Source organism: Diadema antillarum, unplaced genomic scaffold (genome assembly GCF_040938485.1).
Source record: "Diadema antillarum isolate AM-2024a unplaced genomic scaffold, OU_Dant_1.0 seq00000094_RagTag, whole genome shotgun sequence".
In the NCBI taxonomy this organism is placed as follows: domain Eukaryota; kingdom Metazoa; phylum Echinodermata; class Echinoidea; order Diadematoida; family Diadematidae; genus Diadema; species Diadema antillarum.
In genome coordinates, this window is record NW_027271183.1 from 416,241 (window position 1) to 430,852 (window position 14,612).

At 42.1% G+C, this 14,612-nt stretch overlaps 1 protein-coding gene across 1 annotated transcript in view; it reads left to right on the forward strand.

Moving 5' to 3' along the window:
• LOC139726636 (uncharacterized) overlaps positions 1 to 14,168 on the forward strand; it is a 39,129-nt gene extending 24,961 nt beyond the window's left edge. The window contains exons 5-10 of the mRNA XM_071637626.1: positions 1,305 to 2,546; positions 2,924 to 3,333; positions 8,803 to 8,924; positions 9,820 to 9,941; positions 12,104 to 12,170; positions 12,619 to 14,168. Of these exons, the coding sequence (XP_071493727.1) occupies positions 1,305 to 2,546; positions 2,924 to 3,333; positions 8,803 to 8,924; positions 9,820 to 9,941; positions 12,104 to 12,170; positions 12,619 to 14,168 (3,513 nt within the window). The remainder of the gene's footprint in view (positions 1 to 1,304; positions 2,547 to 2,923; positions 3,334 to 8,802; positions 8,925 to 9,819; positions 9,942 to 12,103; positions 12,171 to 12,618) is intronic.
• The last annotated feature ends 444 nt before the right edge of the window (positions 14,169 to 14,612 follow it).

The window sequence follows — 14,612 nt, forward strand, 5'->3', positions numbered from 1 at the left end:
AGGTATCATCATGAAACTTACATATTTATGCATGTTCAACCTAACAGTGATTCTCTTTGGAACTGTGAGGTCAAAGGTCAAAGGCCAGGTTTAGATAATGCTATTTTCCCATTTGATACTGAAATTATACTTTTTCTCAATACCTTGAAAATTACTCAATGCATAAACTTATAAAAGGGTCAAAAGTCAAATAAATATCATCAGTTCCCCAAATACCTGCACTCTGACATTTTAATCATTCATCCAATTGAACCTAGTTCTAGGAAAGTGAACATTCAGCACATTTGTGGCAAACCTGTCATTTTAATATTTTGCCAATTGTGTGAAACTGTCATCACACATTGTCAAGACATTGTACTATAGACCTATTAGGAGAACCATGCATTATGGCGGAGGCATATCAGTCGCCGTAGCGATATATCTAGTTAGTCATGACTTTGTTTTGTGTTGTGTTTTCTCTCTTACCATTTAGAGCTTTTACTCAAGCTGATGACAAGATTTCAAAAAGGAGGATGATCTGAGCCTCCAGAGACAAGCAGAACTGCCAAGAATGTTTATATGTGTGTGTGTGTGTGTGTATGTGTCCATGTGTCCATGTATTTGCATTGTCTTTCATATTGTCTTTTATTTGTGTTTATTGCAGGTTTTTTCAAAAGCAATTGAATGAACCCATCGAAGGACAAAAATCCCTCCAGAGCATTCTGGATTATTTCATGTTTTGCTTCTATTTGTGTTTGTTTTGTTTTGTTGTTGTCGTTGTTCATGCTACACTCAATATACACTTGTAGAAATGTTGTAGTTCTACACATTCTAACTTTTTACATGCTAATCCATCAACACAGCAAATGATACTGCAAGTGCGACCTGAAGAATGTTCCATCATCATCTTCTGCATTATTGCTTTCTTCAGTTCTTCCAGCTTTTCAACCCAGCAACCTGTTGGGTAGCTGGAATCAAACCCTATGATGTTCCTTTTCCAGTCATGTATGAAGGATCACGTTGGTAGACAGTGAACGTAGCAGAATTACCCCCCCCCCCCCCCCCCCCCCCCCCGGAAAATAGTGGAACCAGATGCATCACTGTATTTGTGTATGTCATGGAGTGCCCATGTCCCCATTCAATTTCTCAGCCATGTCATACAAATTTGTACATGGTCTGTTTCTTTTCTGTTATCCTCCAAGTTTGCATCAGTGTAGGCGCGTGGAGATTGGTAAGCTATGCGTGAACTGATGCTTGTTGCTGTTGAGCGAAGTTCATGGTGGAATGTCTGACTTCAATCATGTAATTCTGCCCTTGACTTTCAGTTTGGCTCCAGGAACAAGCAGCCACTGCCGCCAGGGGAGGAAGACAGAGATAGAAGGGAATCTTCACTAGGATCTCGTGAGTGGGATTACAAGAGATACCCTCGAAACCGTAAGAAAGATTCCTCTCGGACTGACAGCTCGAATAGGGAGCCGGACCCACAGTCAGTCACTCCGGTGTCCAGTGCTCCTCCACCAGGGAAGGTAGGGAAGGAGCCTGGAGGGCTGAACAGCCAAGGGAATCAAAAGCAGAGGGGCAAGCCCAAGAGAAACAGGGGCCGCAAAGGGCAGGAGGCCCAGAGTACCGAGCAGCCAGCCAGTTCTGAGCAGCCTCCAAGTAAAGAGCAGAAAGCAAATGAGAGCTTGTGGGACTCTTTAGCATCAATCAACTATCTGAAAAAGGACACAAAACGTTCTGAGAGAAAGAAGTTTTTCGACAGGAAGAGAAAATTGGAAGAGGAGAGGGCGAAGAGAGTGGAGGAAGAGAGGAAAATGGATGAAGAGAAGAAGAGAAAAATGGAGGTGGCGGAAAGGGCCACGGAAGTAATCAGGCAAAATTCAGGAACGTCTCGTCGGCAAAGAAATCGGTCCTGGCGCAATTATAGACGGAGAAGCCCAGTCCAAAGAGATTGGTCGAAACTTGAGGATAAAGGCAGGGACGACGATCGCAGAGGCAGCGGTGGAGCTACTGTGAGCTGGGATCAGTCATTCCAACATGAGCAACAATATTCTGGAGGGCATGATGTATTGAGGCCTGATCAGAAGAAGAGTCGAGACACGGAGGCCCAAGATAAGTGGGAGGAATACGTCTTTGGAAGGCATGGATCATCCTCACAGGTGCCCAAGATTCCCCGCATGGAGAGAGATGCCACGGGAGAGCGCCCAAGATCTGAGATACAGCGATCAGTTGATGACAGGTGGAACCGTGCACGACAGTCGGCTCAGAGACCTCCGCAGGAGCACCACAAGAGACGTGAGGAACAGGTCTCTGGTGGTTTTGATGATCTGTCTGAGCAACCCATGGATTTAGATGATGCTGAAGATAGTGCAGGAAATACCCAGCAGGGCACTAGCATCCCTTCTCTCCTTGATCTCGAGTTATTCCAGGGAGGGTCTGATACAGATATGCGGAAGCAGACTGCTCCAGCTGTTGCGCACATGGAGCGTCGTATTGCAGAAGATGGTGGCTACCCTATAAACCAGGACCAGTTTTTCATGAGCAGCCGCTCTCGAGACCAGGAGAAGGTGAGATTGATACCTCGATCAGAGCATTCCTGGTACCATGGTTTATGGTTTATGGTTTATGTACATGTATATTGCACCTAGTTTTAAAAGCAAGTTTGAGATACACCAGAAGGCATATGAATGAATTTTATTCCGTGATAAGATAGCCATATGATTTCCTAATCGTATCTTGTCATCCAAATTCATTTACTAAAGTGCAAAGAAGTTTTCATTTTTACATGACTGCAAGTTTTCATCTCTTTATCATTCCCCACATAATGGTCTTTGTACCTCAAACAAATCTAAGCCTGTGATATCAGATAGAACTGAGTCATGGTTAGAAAAAAGGGAACATGCTTCTTTTACATCTGCATGTGCATACCTCTCTTAACACCCAGCTATACGGCGAGCGTGGCCAGAGCGCAGAGCATACACTTCACAGGCAGCTGTTGGAGCAGGTAGGAGGTGCTGCCTCCCGACACGAGGAGGGGAACTTGTTCTCTCTCCCTGGAGGTGATCTGCCACACCTTGGTGCCCAGACCGAACCACGCAGCGCAGCGGGCATGATCGGTGAGAGTTTCTCTGAAACACCACTGGATCAGTTCTCTGCAGCTGCCTTGGCCGATCCATTCTCAGCTGGTCAGCTCTTTTCAAGCCCCACAATACCATTTCTGTCAGACGCTCCGTCCAGTCAGAATGTCGTGGGCACTTCCTCCAGTCTGACCTTTGGGGGAAGCTTGTCCAGTCAGAGCTTGCTAGGCCCTTTGACTGACTCAACTCTGCCCCAAGGAGATTTGTCCAGGATGAAGTAAGTATGGACCAAGAGCTGTTCAAGAAAAGTTCTTGGCTCGCTAATCAAAAGTTAAGCAAGTTTGCATCGAATCTCTGTTTGTTTTGTTGGGTTTTTTTAAACTCTCCTAGAAGGATAAGTTTGCTATCATACCTGCATGGGTGTTAAAAGGTGAAGAACTATGGCAATACTTTCCAATATATATTGAATAAAATAATAATTTATAAGAATGCAGATGAGTGCAAGATCAATGTGAAATAGAAAACTTTTGTGTGTGGCAGCACTTTCATTGTGATTCAAAGCAGAATAGTATGCAGTTCTAAAAAAGATTTTTTTGTTTTCAATTTCTGAGAGCAGAAGATGATAGGAAAGATGTATTATAATGTAGAGTGCATGTTGACAGCTCTTGATTGTTTTTGTGTTTTGTTTATTGTTACAGTTTTCCAATTTCAGCTACTGTGAAACCAGAAATATTTGCAGCATGAAATTTTTGCGAGTTGGTGCCAGTGACTTTTTTTGCGGCATGGAACTTTTCACGAATTGCCCCTGGCATTCAGTGCATATAGTCTAGACAAGAACTTTCACATGCATTTTTTCACGAATCTTGGTTCTCACAAAATTTGTAGAATTAAAATGCATGCAAACATTTTTGGTTTTACAGTATCTAACTGGCGTGAATTTAGTGTTGAGTGAAAGAAGGCATTAGAGTTCTCATATTTTGTGTGTGTTCTTCAGTTCATAACTTTTCTCTCTGCCAGCATGCGAAGAATACACAAAGTTGAGAATACCATACCAATGTAAGGTGCACCCCCAAGGGCTTCTTGGATCAAGAATTCCAGAAGACAGTTGGTGAGGGGAAAACAGAAAGACTGAAGTCGTTGTGTCTCAATTAGGGTCATAGGATTGAAGAATGAGGCAGAAGGCATAGACTGTCCCTGCCCTGCTTGCCTTAGTATGTATTTTGACGACCCTTTTGACAGTATGGAACCTGTCCCTTGAGATCTCAATTCAAGGAATCACTCATGAGTGGAGAGTGATATTTCTTGGTCCTTTTTTTTCTGTCTTGTTTGTTAGGATGAGTTAGGGATGTAATCAAAATTGTCATATTCCAACTGAGATGCATATATTACAGTCACCTATTTGGGAACCCTTGTAAAGTGACTCCCAGTATCCTAGACTATTTCCTGAAGATCATGTTGCTGCAGGGATGCCAAGTCACCCTGATTCTGCAAGGAGCCCCCCTGAAGTTTGAATACAAGTGTATCTTTTTTATATCTGGACGAGAGAATGTAGAAACACTTCCTGTTTTGAGATTTAATAGCATCGAGCTCTGCTCTCTCCGTAGTTACTCTATGGAACCACTGTGAAGTTTGATGGGTGTACGCTGGCATGCAGCCACATCTTTGCGTCGCTGCTTTACCAGTACTCAAGCTGAAATGTTGAGCCATTCAATGATGATATTTTAAATATCTTGGCAGAATGTAGCTGAGGTCATCAGCGCATACTCTGTGAACATGTCTGGTGTACCAGACGTGGGCAACTAATCTGTGATCTTCACAGTCGATCTTGTGTCTTCACACATTCCAGGGGAATGAAACCAGCTGAGAAGCCTTGTCCAAAGAGTGAAATAAACAGAAATTAAAAGAAGAAAGATGCTTTCCCAACATGCCTCAATAGATGAGTGAATGTTCATGGCTCAAAATATTCTGCAAAGTGCTGCAAAATGGTTTTACATTGCTGTTTTGTATTTCTTATTCACTATGTTTTTGTGATGAACAATGTGTCTGCGGACTGTGGACCACCACAAAACACCACAAAACACCAGGAGGAAAGTCTTGGAGTCGAAATCGTTCACCTGTTTCCTTCGGAGTTGTGTGAAGTATACAAACACGTCACTGCAGTTTTCACCTTGCTCTATACAGAGTGTTGTAAAGTGGAATCATCTACACTTGTAGGTGTGTCAGTGATGACTCTTATCACACTCTTGGCCACCACTCTAATGTTCCATCTGTGAGATGGTAGTGGGCTTTGCTTTGTCTTTTTGCCCGCAACGGGGAAGGAATGGTATGATGGTGAGGAACATTGGCGTGGCTCATCTTCTGGGGTGAGGATCCTCAGAAAGTTTGACTGGGGCGCCTCTCTGCCTTCGCTGTTCCATACCAACCATGCCAGGCATCAGTGCACTTTGTGAAATTCTAATCTTGCAGTGAGGGAAAGATGCAAAGTGCTTCTGAACCTCATGTGCATACTTGCTAGCATGCTGGATGCACTCTTGTGATGTTATCTCCTGCAGTGCTGATGATATCACTACTTGCCAGAAGCCTTCCAAGGATTATCAGAGCCATCCTTCTGCATACTATGTGCCTTTGTAAGCCTCACCTTTCCTGGACCAACAACTTTTTTTTTTTCTCAGTGAATTCAGCATGTTGCCAGATCCTTGTGATGGTAGCGAGTCACATCTTGAATACTGAAGTCCTATATTTATGCTTCATGAAATGCTTGGCCATAAGCATGTTAACCTGCTGAAGACGAGTCCTGAGTATACTCGGGCAAGTGTGTATTGGAAATGCATGTTGTAGCAAAATCAGCCTGCCCTCAGCGGGTTGATGTCCATTTGGTCGTGGCAATAGTATGCTTTAGAACGGCGGCTGTGAGACGGAGGGAGGAAAGCAATACACTGTGCTAGAATTGGACATATGGTCACACTTTGTTGTTGCAAAGTGACAGTGGAAGAAAAAGACAGAGCATTCTTGAGAACGGTAACAAGATGAAGGAGAGGGGAAAAAGCATAGGCATCCTGAACTCGCCAGGTATGACTGTTTAGTCATTCGTTGAGATATTGCAGAGAATGGGAGAGGAAAATGAGAATACTGTTGAAGTGTTTTAACCATTAGGGCATGCCCCTTGCATTGTAGGAGAATGACCTGAAATTTTTTACTTATGCACTTACATTTGTATGTGTTACATCTTTGAAGAATGAGACAAAGGTCAGTCTCTCAATGTGAGTCCTGCAATTGGTCAGTCGTCAGTTGTATGTTGATGAACAAATAAACTGGTGTGAACACTACCTTTTCCTCTTCTTTCTCCATTTCTCCCTCTCCTCCTCCTTCGGTTGATACATGACTTGCCTTTGCCGCAATGACTGCCTTCCACTTTTATGGGAGAGCAGAGCAGTCTTGCCAACGTGTGGCAAAATTCTGGCACCAGCTTATCTCCTCAGGAATTGAACCAACAAGCTTGCACCTCCGAGGTGCATTCTTCAAGCACTGAGCCTAGTCCCCTATATGTACAGACATGCTCTTTGTTATCGAGTATGTTATTTGAGGACTGGGAGAATATGATCTGGGTGTCTCCTCTTTACCACAGAATGAAATATTGTGGTCTAAGCTAGTGCTTGTGCGAAAAACGAATCACCTCTGATGACGTCTGTAATGGTATTACCCAGGGAAGCAGTACTGGAGACAGTGGATGCTTGCTAGAGAAGCATTACCTACATATGCTTTATAGCGGCTGTGGCCTGTTTCCTCAAGAGGTTTGCAATTATCTCAAATGCAATACCTGTAGTAACAGTCATTGCAAACCTGACTGAAATTCTCACAACTGACAATGTGATTCCTCGCTGCTGTCATCGTAAAAGCAATTGTTGCAGTTTATGATAATTGCAAACATCATCTAGAAAGTGGGCCCCCTGGACTGGATTGGATGCAGATGCCTTGGAATGGAGGACTGTCTCAGCCTTGCTGTCTGAACTTAGTTATCAAGCTAGATACGTATGAGAACTAGCAAACAAAGGAGAATAAAAGAGAAACAAATCGAAGCAAAAAGGAATATCCCCTTCCCCTCAAAAAATAGCAATAACAACAGCAAAATAAAGACCAATGAAAAGAAAGAAACAACAACCTCTAACTTACTCTCCCCCCCCCCAAAAAAAAAAAAAAAAAAAAACTTTCTTCTACATAGCAGAGACCAGTTATGTTCATTCCACTCAAAGGATTAATTTGTGGGGCATGGCCATTTTTTGCATTTGCTGCAAATATCATTACTGTAAAAGTGGAAATTTTCGCGCATTTTGTGCAACCAGAAACTAGCGCGAAAATAAAAGCACAAGAATATTTTTGCTTGCCATATGTTCTTGTGCGTGATGTCTTGATTCGGCGAAATTGAAAACACACGAAAGTCTTCTGACCCTGGCTAAGCACAAAAATATCCACTTTACAGTAATTTCTTAACATACATTGAAGGGTAGAGGCTAATTGATTGTTTATGTGTAGACTTCTAATTGTACCTGACAAAACAAGTACAATAAAACAACATTCAAATGATGTGTATAATGCTTTTTCATAAACATGGACTCCGGTATTATTTCATTCTTCTCATCTCGAGAGGTACTTTAATCTCTCAGCAGCTGTTTAAAAAAAAAGTGAGATAAAAGCAGAAGAGATGTCACATTGTCCAAAGAACTTATATGTCAATTCAGTGATCTATGTGATGTAGAGCAGAAAAAATACCTATATCTTTTCTTCTAGAACTGTAATAACAGCTAGGAGACTGTTGAGAATTGCCTCCCATGCTTGTAGAATGTTGAAGTTTCTTCATCTCATGCTCACTTAACCTCCTTCTCCATTCAAATGTGACAATTTCTTTGCAATGTGAAAACAACTGAGAAGACTGTGTGGAAGTGTAAACTCGGCATGCCAACATCTCTCGAGTAGTATAAATGTGTGTTTCAATTTGTCTGGAAATGTTTTGAATGCTTTTTCATACAGTATGTGTTTTAATCATTCATCATTGCAGGAGTGAATTAAGCAAAGTATCACAGGATGATCGTTGGTCACCCATTTAATTAAACAGCTTTTTTTGTATTGCTTTACCATTTCCAATAGACTTTAGCCTTGGATAATTGATGCATTGTCTGCAAAATTGTAGGCTGGTTTATACATCTTTTAGACTTCATTGTGGTCATGTCATTCATTATTTAGCACAATTGTTCAAAAGTTGTGTTTCCTGTATTTTTTTTGCCAGGATTTATTACTCTGATTATACAGGTGGCTCACTATCTTTTTGAATTAAGTACAGCTTGATCCATATGTCCGTATTATTATTTCAGTGATATATGTGAGCATTTGGTATGTACATTGCAGTGCCTTTTAATTCACATTCTTCTATAGAATATACCTGATGTTCTATCTGAACACCCTTTCTACTATGTTTTCTTTCGTCACATTTCTGGTGACTGTAAGGTGCATGCATGTCATTTGTCATGGACTTTGAGTGAAGGTATTCAGAAGCATGTTACATGTAGGTGTTATTTTCCACTGCAAATATAGATTTCAAACTTTTAATTTGCATTGCTCATTCTGCTTACCTTCCTTCATCACCTCTGCCTTCCTCATCTCCACTTTCTTCTGTCCCGATCTCCTTTTCACCCTGTGTTCTCTTTTCCCTTCTCTTTTATCCTTACGCTCACTTCCACCTTTTATTTGGCAGTAGAAGCAGTGATGGTCAGTTGAGTCCATCAGGAGGTGTAGAACCTGATCCTAGTGCTGGTTTGGACCCTGCTCTACAGCCCAGTGTGAGCAAAGAGTCTGTTGATTCCGACAAAGTGATTGGTGAGTTTGTAGCAACACCCTAGGATGAGGATCGTGCCCCCGCTGTATTGCCTTTGGGTCTCTGTAATGAAGGGCAACAGCATTGCCCAGTGTTTATTGTAGGGTTGGACAAGGCTGATGCCCAGTGTTTATTGTAGGGTTGGACAAGGCTGAAATTTAGCTTTGGTTTCTATACCACCATATCAGAAAGTGAAAAAAACAATACAAACAAGAATACAAAAGCAATCTCAAAATACAAAGTAAGACTGATTCTTGTATACACACAATTTTGTACAAAACAACATTGCCATATTAAAGCCTCTCTTCTTTGCTACACATTGTTTATGATAGCGTTGAATATCAGAATTCCCCGTATGTGAAGAGTATGATTTTAATAATAGACAGCAGTATATGAACATAGAAGTTTGCTAAACTCAAAGTGAGGCAGGCTTTAACCTCTTTCATAGTACTTGCATCCATGAATATATTGTGACCCTTTATTCACACTTTTCCCCTCTAATTAGGGCATATAGATTGATATTTGGTAGAAGGAGGTATTTTTATTGTTGTTAGATTTTGCATACATATGCTGGAAGGTGTTTGGCTGAAATTCTCCCCAGGTGGTTAATGAATGCATTGTAGGTTTGATTTTGATATACTGATTCCTCTATAAACTAGGGTAACAGTGAGTTTTAGAGCTCATTTAGGACAGCAAGTTTGTAGGAAGATGTTGTATATGTGGCAAAGGTTTTAAAAAAGCAGGATTGCTGTATGTGCATATTTCTTGTCCATTGTCCAAAATATGCAGTTGGGGTTGAATGAAAATTTTAAAAATATGTTAGTGAATCTTCGGCCTGCACTCTTTTGAGTGGTATATCCACAGAAGTTGTGTCATGTTTTGTAAACCCCTGTACAGGAGCCCAGTACATTATTCCAGTGACTGGCTTCTTCTGCAAGGTCTGCTCCAAGTTTTTCAACACCAGGCGGCTTGCCTACGATATGCACTGCAAGAGCAACAAACACATCAACAAGTCTTTTGTGAGTATCGTTGCTGCTGTTAAAGGAAACCAAAACCCAAAGAGAAATGTGGATTGAATGAAAGCAGCAACATTAGTAGAACACATCAGTGAAAGTTTGAGGAAAATCGGACGATCGATGCAAAAGTTATGAAATTTTAAAGTTTTGGCGTTGGAACCGCTGGATGAGAAGACTACTAGAGATTATGACGTATGTGTGGACAACAATATAAAGAAAATATAATGGGAATTCCTCAAAAATTCATTTTTCATGAAAATTACACATTCCATCAACTTGATACTGACATATGTTAAGGGTAGCAATTACTCCCCCTGCTTTCTGAAAGCAGTCAGTCAAGTGCTCTTTCATTATGCTAGAAAAGTGAATTTTTGTGGAATTCCCTTTATATTTTCTTTATATTGTTGTCCACACATACGTCATAATCTCTAGTAGTCTCCTCATCCAGCGGTTCCAACACCAAACCTTTAAAAATTTTTAACTTTTGCATCTATTGTCCGATTTTCCTCAAACTTTCACTGATGTGTTCTACTGATGATGCTGCTTTCACTCAATCTACATTTCTCTTTGGGTTTTGGTTCCCTTTAATGTGGCCCTCTTTGTCACTTCACAAGTTTTTCACTAGCTTACCCACAAAGATACACTTACGCAATATCTGTTTGTTTAAGGCAAATTATGATGAATGATAACATTTTCATGGAAAATCACTTGAGTATTAAAATTAATCCTCGTATACATATAATGGAGAGGTAAGAGTATGTTCGTAGAGATGTGGTGCATGTGAGGGTGTTTACAGCAACAAGTACAACATTGGGAATACCCTAGAGTGTACCACATCTCAGCTGAACATATCCGGGCAATTACCCTCAAAGGGCAATTACCCCCTGGCTAAAAACTGGTACGCGGTAAGGTTAGAGTAAAGATTAGGGTTAGGGTTAGGTGTAGTGTTAGGAGTTTGGGTTAGGGTTAGGGTTAGGATTAGGGCCAGGGGAAGGGTCCGGGGTGCTTGCCCAGGGGGTAATTGCCCTAGACCTCAAATGAAACAGACATGCCCTTTTTCATAAAATGGGTCTGTGAACTCCCCCAACCCCTCCCCTACTAAAACAGCTTTGTATTGCAATGTCGTGCAAAGATGTGTAAATCAAAGCGATTATCTTTGTTCGTGCCCCGTGCGCAGCAGGCAGTAATCTGCCACAGAATGAAACTCAATGCAGTTATACTTCATTGCATGTACTTTTTGCACTCCCATATGTGCGAGCAAAATGGTGAATGATTATGATAATGAATAACACTTTACAGCTTAATACTGATGTTTCTAAGCGCATTAATCCGGAAAAACAAACAAACAGACAAACAAACCTGCAACTTGTGACCAACTTCAGCAGTACTGTGTGGCTTCATTGTTGAAACTATTTTAGGAAATAGCAATAATGAATTTGTGTGAATGCTACTAACTTACTGGGAAAATGCTTTGTGTAAATATTTTGTGTCAAAACCAGTGGAAGGATGTGAGGATCAAATATTGTTACCTTGTCTAAATTGTGTGTTATCCTGACTGGTATTGCCAGTTCATGATGATATTCTATAATTCTTATAACTATCATCTGCTTATCTCTGATATTCATGTTGATATGTTCCTTGTTTTTCCTGTGTGAGTTTGTCCTGTGATCCATGGCAACCTTATAGTGCAATTACATGTCCGCTCATATGATCATGATTACAACAACTAGATAGTAGTGGGAATTCACCATTGTAGAACTTGGCTCCCCCCCCCCCCCCAACCCCAATTATAAATAAAGATCTGTGCGAAGGTAGGGTCTAGACACCCCAGAAGCCTGTAAAAGCAATATTTTGACATTAACATTTCTATCTCAATTATGCTTATTAGTCTGTGGCTAGATACATTTTTTTTTCATGTGTGTAAGTTGAGTCATGTACCTTCCATGTCTGTACACGTGAGCACTCATTTTCAACCAATTCCTCTTTGCCGTAAAAAAAAAAAAAATCATATCATTTGAAAATGTTCAGAATGAAGTCAAACCAGTTTCTTATGAAATGAAAGGGCATGGCAAATGTATGCTGAAAATTTGAATCCAACTTTGTAAAGAGTAATGAGTAATTAGTTGGCGACATAAATACAATGTTTTGTCTGTCTCTCTCTATAGACGCGGTTGAAGCATGACTCTTTGCTGCAGCAGCACCAAGCATCAAAGGCAGCCAAAGGAAATAAAGGTAATTTTTTTTTTTTACTATACATAGAACCAAACTTGCCCTTGTCATCTGCTGATATTGAAGAAGATTGGTATCTGGAAGATGTATTTGAGTTTTGTTATTTGTTTCATAGTATTTAATGACTCATTGTTTGTTTTTTTTAACTAACGAGAGGTAACATTGCAGGTTCATATGATAATTTGATAACAGAAAAGTCTTGTGCAACTTACAGTTCGGTCTTCAAAAATATGAAAATGGGAGCCACAATTCATTAAAAAATATGCAAGTTAATGATCATTTAAGAAGGGATAACAAAACAGAAATCAGAATTGATGCAGACTTGTATGTTGTGTATATTTCTTTGGAAGCTGCATCCTATTTTATGAGTGGAAAGGGTGAGTCGCATGTTCCTTGCCGTTTCATTTATGCTGATATTCACTGCCTTTTTTTTTGTGTCTATTTTATGTAGGTTTGCTCGTTAAAGTCTTTAATGACTCGAGCACTAAGAGAGAAGTGTCTACAGAGGCTTCTCACAGCCAGCCGCTGTTACAGGGAGCACTTCCTCTGCAACCAGGAGCGCTTGTAGAAAGTTTGCAAGTGCCGCAGCTGCCAGGAATGCCTGACGAGCAGCAGCTGCGTGCGGTGCTGCTCCCCGACCGACCTCGGGACAAGCGACTGACGGAGGAGCTGCTAAAGGAGCAGATTCAGCACGCCACAAACCCACAGGCAGAGCTCCTTGCAGAGCAGGAGGCTGCAGTGGAAGAAGAGAGGCGGCGGCAGGAGAAGGAGCGCATGGAGAGAGAACTCCAAGATAAGCTGGAAAAGGAACGGGAGAAGGCCGCGAAAATCAAGGAGATGGAAATGCTGGAGGCACGGATGAAGGAGGAGCAGCGAAAGATTGACCGCCTAAAGAAGGAAGAGATGCAGTTGGTCCAAGCCGAGAAGGAGAAGAAGGAGCAAGAGCGGGAGAGGGAGAAGATCAAGCAGGAGCTCCTCAGGGCTGAGGAGGAACGGCTGAAGAAAGAGCAGATCCTCAAGGAGCAGCTGAGGGCCGAGGAGGAGATGATGCGACAACAGATGCTGGAGATGCAGCGGGAGGAGGAGAAACTCTTCCTGGTGGGCAAGCGCCTCCAGGATGAGATGCTGAAGGAGAAGCAGATGCAGGCAGAGCTTGAGAGGCATGCAGCAGAGGAGGAGGAAAGAGCCTATTTCTCCAGACGTTACAGGGAAGGAGAGGTTTATCCAGAGGTCATGGATGGACCGCCCTTGGACAGTCGCTCCAACAACAGGGAAGACACTGGCCATAACAGGAGTTATTTCTCGAAAACTAGTGGGGCTGCTCGGAGGAGAGCCAAGGCTTACAAGGAGGGTTTGCCTCCCAGAGCAGACACCAGGATGCCACCAGAACAAGAGGACCTTGACATGGGATGGACTAATGACCGGCCACGCAGAAGGCGTGGTAGGAGGCGTGGCAATCGCAGATCGGAAGATGCACATGACAGAGAGATGCCTGAGAGTTGCCCGGGTGAATGGCCTCCACCTTTCCAGTCCAGATCTCCTCCACCTTTTGAGTCAAGGTCAGACATATCGGTGTCTCCTCCACCGAGATCAAATTTTCCGGCAAGGAAATCGCCCGATAGGCATTTACCAGCAAGGAAACCTTCATCAAGGAAATCCCCCGTGCGTAGAGGTCCAGAAAGAAGATCTCCGGGAAGATTTTCTTCCATGCGGCAATCTCATGGAAGTCCTTCTCCGGCGAGAGGTTCGCATGGAAGTGCTTCTCCTCCAAGAAGATCGCTCGGAGGTGCTTCTCCTGGACGAATTCCCACAGGTCGATCGTCAAGAGAGAGTTCTCGGGTGCAGAGATCCCCGCCTAAGGCACCACCTGCAAAGAGCCATGCTACTATTCCTCCATCAGGGGTTCTCAGCGATCGGGAATCCCTTGAGGGGGACATCAGTGACGACGAGTTACTCGACTTCGGGGAAGATTTTAGTGTTGTGGATGAAGTGTCTGGGTGACAAGGTTATGTCAAAACAAAGGCTATCATCACAGTTGGTTGTCATGAATCTTTTGCTCAGGGGAACCTGGTATGCCACATATATATACTCTATCGGTTTTACAGAATTTCGGTTTAAGTGGGTCAAAATGGTTAAATCTGCTTCCTGTAGGTCGCCTTTTCCCCCCAAAGAACATGGCATGCTTTCTTTCCAAAACTCTCTCATTCCAGTTCGAACATTTTGCGGCAGATATACATCAGGTTATTGAATTTCCAGATTGCACCTGTGCAAAAAATGTCTGAAAGGAAGACATAATGTACAAAGTGTGTTATGGTGGTCTGTTTTACATTTCGTAACGATTTCTTGATTAAATTTGCTATTTTGTAGATAGATTACATTCTAGTATCAATGTACAACAGGGAATAATATTTTACTTCTCAAATTTTGATTAGCAGTTTTGATCAA